The 5,627-nt window shown below is 32.5% G+C and overlaps 1 protein-coding gene across 1 annotated transcript in view; it reads left to right on the top strand.

Moving 5' to 3' along the window:
- The window catches only part of SLF1 (SMC5/6 complex localization factor 1), a 76,034-nt gene that overhangs the window by 40,592 nt on the left and 29,815 nt on the right, over positions 1–5,627 (top strand). The window contains exon 14 of the mRNA XM_019655913.1: positions 2,858–3,023. Within this exon, the coding sequence (XP_019511458.1) occupies positions 2,858–3,023 (166 nt within the window). The remainder of the gene's footprint in view (positions 1–2,857; positions 3,024–5,627) is intronic.

Genomic DNA, 5,627 nt, shown 5'->3' with positions numbered 1-5,627 from the left:
TTGGTATTAGGAGCACTGAGCTATAACCAGCTGAGCTAACCAGCTGCCCCTAATTTTGTTTTTAATTGACATTTTAAAAGCAAGATTGTTTCTGGGTGTCTAGACTTCTTTGTGATGAAGTAATCCTATTATGTGGCAATAGCCAGGTGTTTAGCCACTTTCTTGTACATGTATCTGGTTAAAAAAAAAAAGATTATACGAATGTGTGTAAATTTAAAATATTCAACAGAAATAGAACTATCCACATTTCATTGCCAGTTGAGTATAGTACTTCTAAGCTAAAACTGATAACATCCTTATTAATTACCATCTGCCTTTTTATGTACTTTTTAGACAATAGAATCATTAAGGATAGTAACAGTTCCTCATTCTTAAACATTTCCTTTTTATGTATTCGATTATATAAATGAAATGGTTCATTACAACTGAAAACAATAATAAAACTGACGTTTTCACAATTTTACTAAATCACCAAGGGACTATCACACATAAGAATTTGCTCAGGAAATACTGATGTAAATAGTAAGATTTATACATATTTAACTTGAAGATTTTTGTTCACATTTATAAATAAATTCAACATATTTGTGAAGAAATCTACAATAAATTTGTAGTATCAGTTATAACAGGAGAAATGGTTTTAAACTTTGCAAATTAATGTTTTATTTAACATTTGAATTGCTTAAATTCATATAAACTGTTCTTTTATTGTTACCTTATCTGTTAGAATTCATTCTTGTACTTAATTAAATTTCTTTGGCAGTTTCCAATTTCAAGAATTCCATGCATGTTCACAGACATCATTTTCTGTACTGTAAAGCATTTGTTTCTTGATTTCCTGAGTTGATGCATTCAATTTAAGTCATTAGCTAAACAGAAGTCCTCAGTTTATGCTAATATTGTTTTGTCATAATGTCAATCAGCACGTATTACAGACTGACACAAAGGCAGTGAATTTCATTGTCATTAATCTGAGAAAGCTTTGGGCTTTCCTTGGCAAAGAGCAGAGGTGGGCTGCGTCAAGGTTGTGGAGGAGTTACACATTTTACCAAGCTTGGTGATTAGTCCTACTTTTTTTGTGATGTCCTTAAGTGCTATTTAATGATAACCCTACAATTATAGGTAGAAAGGGAATCTAGTTTGTATTTAAAGATAAGGTAATTGAAGCTAAAGAGTTTAAGTTACTTATTCAACGTGTCACAGCTTGTTAGGGAAACACTAGTCTATATCTAGGGCACATATATATGCACTATGTTAGAAAAAGCATTGTTTATACACTGTTAGAGATGTATTGATTACAATCTATAGCACAGTGTCTTGGCCCTATGGTTATAGTGAATGTCATAGTTATGAATATATTATAAAAGGATCCAAGAACCTGATTTGAAAGTGTGTTTTTATATAGTATTTTTCCATTATGGATATGTGGTATGTTTAGCTAATAGCACACAGATAAGAATAACTTTGACAGGAAGTTTCTTGTAAAGAAGCTATAGTCATTCCTTGCAAGTACTGCAAGGCCTACCTATCTCTGTTTAACAACAGTAATATCAGGGAAAATTGAAAATTAAGCAATATTGATATTTGTGGTATAAGGTACATGTGTATATATATTTGTGTAAGGAAAAAGGAAGCGTTCCAACTGGTTGATGTTATTTTTAATTGATGGGAGTGCTGGATTGTGGGTTTATATGAGGCTTATTAGCTCTGTAGGCTAACCTTTTTGCCTATTTAGAGTCTTAGGACCAGAGATTTGAAAATTGACCCTGATTTACTGTACCCTTGAACTGGGGAATACTTTGAGAAATCAACATTTACCAGTCTCTCGCTTCCTTCCTGAGTAGTGTCATTACTGATATTCACATACACATTATGTTGGAAGAAACATTCTTTGGCATGAATCTTGACATCAATTTGCTAGTTTAAATGTAGATTTTCACTGCCCTGTCTTGTGTTCTCTTGATAACTTGAATCATGAGAAATAAACTTGCTCAGGGTGATCATCTATTATGTTGTCTTTACAAAGAATGAAGTTGGCCTCCTGCAAAACTCTTTGAATACTGGCTAAGACCAGTGCTTAAAGAATTGATTCTGTTTAGCTTCAAGACTTGGACCCTATCAGGGTCCAAGGGAGGTGTTGGGACTCTCCCATCCTGTTATGGCTAGTTCTGCTACTCACTTCCCATGTCACACAACTATAACTGCAAGGCTTAAACCCAGCCCTCTAATCAAGATGGGAGAAGGGAAGGAGTGTGCTGACACCCACTCATGAATCCTGACCTGGCAGGATCAGTCTGTAGTCAAGGCTCTGTATTGTGGCTCCTGATCATATCTGAGAACAGTGCTTCNGGCCGGCCCAATGTACTATTTTTCTAATAACCTAGTTTTCTAGTTTAAAGTTTAAAGTAGATTTATTTTAAAAATATTTTCAGACACAGCCCTTCAATAGCAGTAAAGATTTATATATTCTAATGTTACCTTAGTGCATATTTTTATTTTTCACTAACTTATACATTGGGTTAGGTAAGAGTATTTTTATTTTTTAGGATTGTTATATATTTTGAATTCCTTAGTAATTGAGTGATAAAGTAAAAAGCTACACTAGGTTTTAACACTAAATTTATAATATTCCTGATAAGTTTATGTATGTGCTACAACTTGAAGTTAGATTACCGGTATATGTTTATTTGGTGATTATATTGAACTCAGGCCATTTTTTATATTTTGTCCTGTATTATTAAATATGACCTTTCTGTATTCAGAAATTGCTAGAATTGTTTTTGTTTTATGACAAGATACGTCTAATAATTGTAGTGGTCAAATTGGCATAAAGGTATACTTTTCATGTTTTCATTAGGTTGTATGATGGGTCAGATTCTGAGAGTCTGAAAATAACAGAAAAGGCAATTCTTCTTGAAATCTTCTGGTCAGGAAGTGAGACCTCTGGACTTTTGACCAAACCAGTAAATATGCTTTTGGAGTGGACTATATATTCTCACAAGGAAAAATGCAAGTCTGATGATGTAAGTAGGATTAATTTACAAATGAATAATTGCCTGCGAAAATATATCTTTGAATTATCCATTTTTTTTCTTCTCTTTATTCTTTGAATTACTTGAGAAATATTAAAATGAACCCAAATATAGCATTGTTTTCTATTTAGTTTATCTAGTTTAAAGGTAAAAGTTTTTGGAAGACTTGTTTTTTCATCATTTCACATCTGGATATGGTAGCTAGGGACAGTTATTTGATCTTTACTGGTAGGAAATCAATAGTTACTTCCTAGATTTTTTACTTTTGTACATTTCTACTTTTAAGGAAACTTGTGATTTCATAGTTTTTGTTTACTAGTGAAAAGCCCTACTTGTTTTTAAACCTACCTTTCTGGATGTTGGGAGTTATTTCCTGAACTATTTCCTTGTAAGTAGATTTTGTCTGTCATTAGAAATTTAACATGGAGTGATTTTAGTGTATTATCTATCTGAAGGGTAGTAGGGAAGGTTAAATCAGTAAAATACTATGTAAAGTGCATAGCAACATACTTTGCCATAATTTGGGTGCATAATATTGGGTTGTCGGAAAAGTCATGATGTATTTTTTCTATGTTTTTCGTTGCAATAATGTGTCATGACTTTTCCAACAATCCAATAAATATTAGTTACCTTTCTCCTTCTCAAAATGATCTGCCTTTGGGACTTTATTGTCCCTGTTTTTTATATTATGTCATTAATTTCTGCTCATATTTTTAAAATCGTTTCCTTTTACTTCCTCTTCTATCTTCTCAAATGTTTGGATCTTTTTTAGCCTTAATTTCTACTATCTACCTATAATATAAATTGACTTTTGAGTACAATTTGAGATCCATTCTACAAGCTTTGATACTTTATCCTAGGCTTTTATTTTATTCAAAGTATTTTCATTTTCAATAATGAATTCCCCTCTGATCCAAGAAATATTTTAAAAGAGTGTTTTAAAATTTCTAAGTAGATGGCTTATATTATTGCTAATTTTATTTCTGTATGCTTTTGTTGTTAACATCTACTAGTGTGTTTTGGTTAAAGAATAAGCCCTATATGATTTCTGCTTTCTGAAATTAACTAAACTTTTCTTTTTTGACTTCATATGAGATTAGGGGCCAAAATGTGTTTTTTCTGCTGTTTCTCTAACATCTCTGAGCTCAAGCTTAATGATTGTTTTAATCAACACTTCTAAATTTACTTTGTGGATTTGTTTATTTTTTTATAGCAGTTTCTGCTTTATGTATATAGTGATGCCATCTTATTATTCATGACTGATAAATCATCCTAATTGCCAGCTAGGTAATATTTTCCTCAGAAACAGTAAAGCATAGTAGTTAAGGTGGAGAACTCTAGTGTCAAATGTCAGAAAGTCTATCCTATTTTAAGATTAAGGAAAATTCTTACGTAGCTTCTCTTCTAATATTCCCTCTGATCCATTTTCTTTCCTCTACTTTTTAAGTTCCAATTAAACTTAAATTACACCTCCTCTTTTTTCCTCTGTATTTTTTACCCTCTCGTCTTATATTTTCAATTTTTTTCTACACTTGGAACATTTTGGATAGTGTCTTTTTATCCAGCTTTTAGTTTAGTAGTCTCTTTTCAGCTGTGTTGAACATGTTGTTAAACATGACAATTGTACTCTGAATTTTTGTATTTTTTTGGCTTTCGATTTTCTTACTTCCAAATTACTATGACTTATGGCTTCCAGCTTCCTACAAAATTTTCTAGGTTTTCTTTAGTCTTTGAACATGGCAGTAATAGTTATTTTATGCTATGTCTGATTTTTCCATGTATTTGAAGTCTTTGTGGGTGTGCTTCTATTTGTTGTTTCTGTTGTGTGCTTCTCTTATATCTTTTATATTCTCTTGCAAGCTAATTATTTTTGGTTATGTGCTGTAAATTTTATTTGAAAAATTATCTGTAGAAAAAATTTGTGGCAAAGACACAGGATATCTTCTTCCAGAGAGCATTTCTGTTTGCTTCTGACAGGTGCCTGGGTGTACTATGTACTAGTCAAGGACTACTCTAATCCAGCGTCCAGGTTCAAGGGTTCCTGAATGTTCCATGTGAACTCCAGGGCTACAAATACATACCATTTGCCTTTAGTTCACTCTTACTCTTAGGATAAAACCTTTCTGGGTCTAAGCCTATTAGGTATTAGGCCTTGGGTTATGGCTTTTATACTCCTTTTTCCCCTAGGCTCCAAAAACCTCACTTATGTATCTCAGTTCTTTCTCTGGAGTCAGCAAAATATCCTTAGGGCAAAGTCAACTACCTTTGAGTGCATCACTTGGCTTTTACTTTCTCCTAGATCCTGGCTTAGCAATTCCTCATAATTTTCCAGGAGGTGTTTTACATATGTTATTCAACATTTTTAGTTTTCTTCTATAATAGGGTTTATCTGAATTACCTAGGCCTCCATTGTAAGAAACATAAGCCCTTACTGTTTTTTAAAAATTCTTGCTTGGGGGCGTAATCTGAGGTATGCTTAAAAAAAACAAAAAAACCTTTTGAGGTCCCTAGTTTTTTGTTTTTTTTGTTTTTAATTGGGGAGCAGTGTGTTTTTCCAGGACCCATCAGCTCCAAGTCAAGTAGTTTCAATCTAGT

This window comes from Hipposideros armiger, unplaced genomic scaffold, assembly GCF_001890085.2.
Source record: "Hipposideros armiger isolate ML-2016 unplaced genomic scaffold, ASM189008v1 scaffold_252, whole genome shotgun sequence".
Classification (NCBI taxonomy): Eukaryota; Metazoa; Chordata; class Mammalia; order Chiroptera; family Hipposideridae; genus Hipposideros; species Hipposideros armiger.
The sequence above is the reverse complement of the archived record's forward strand: the minus strand, read 5'-3'. Positions and strand labels throughout refer to the sequence as shown.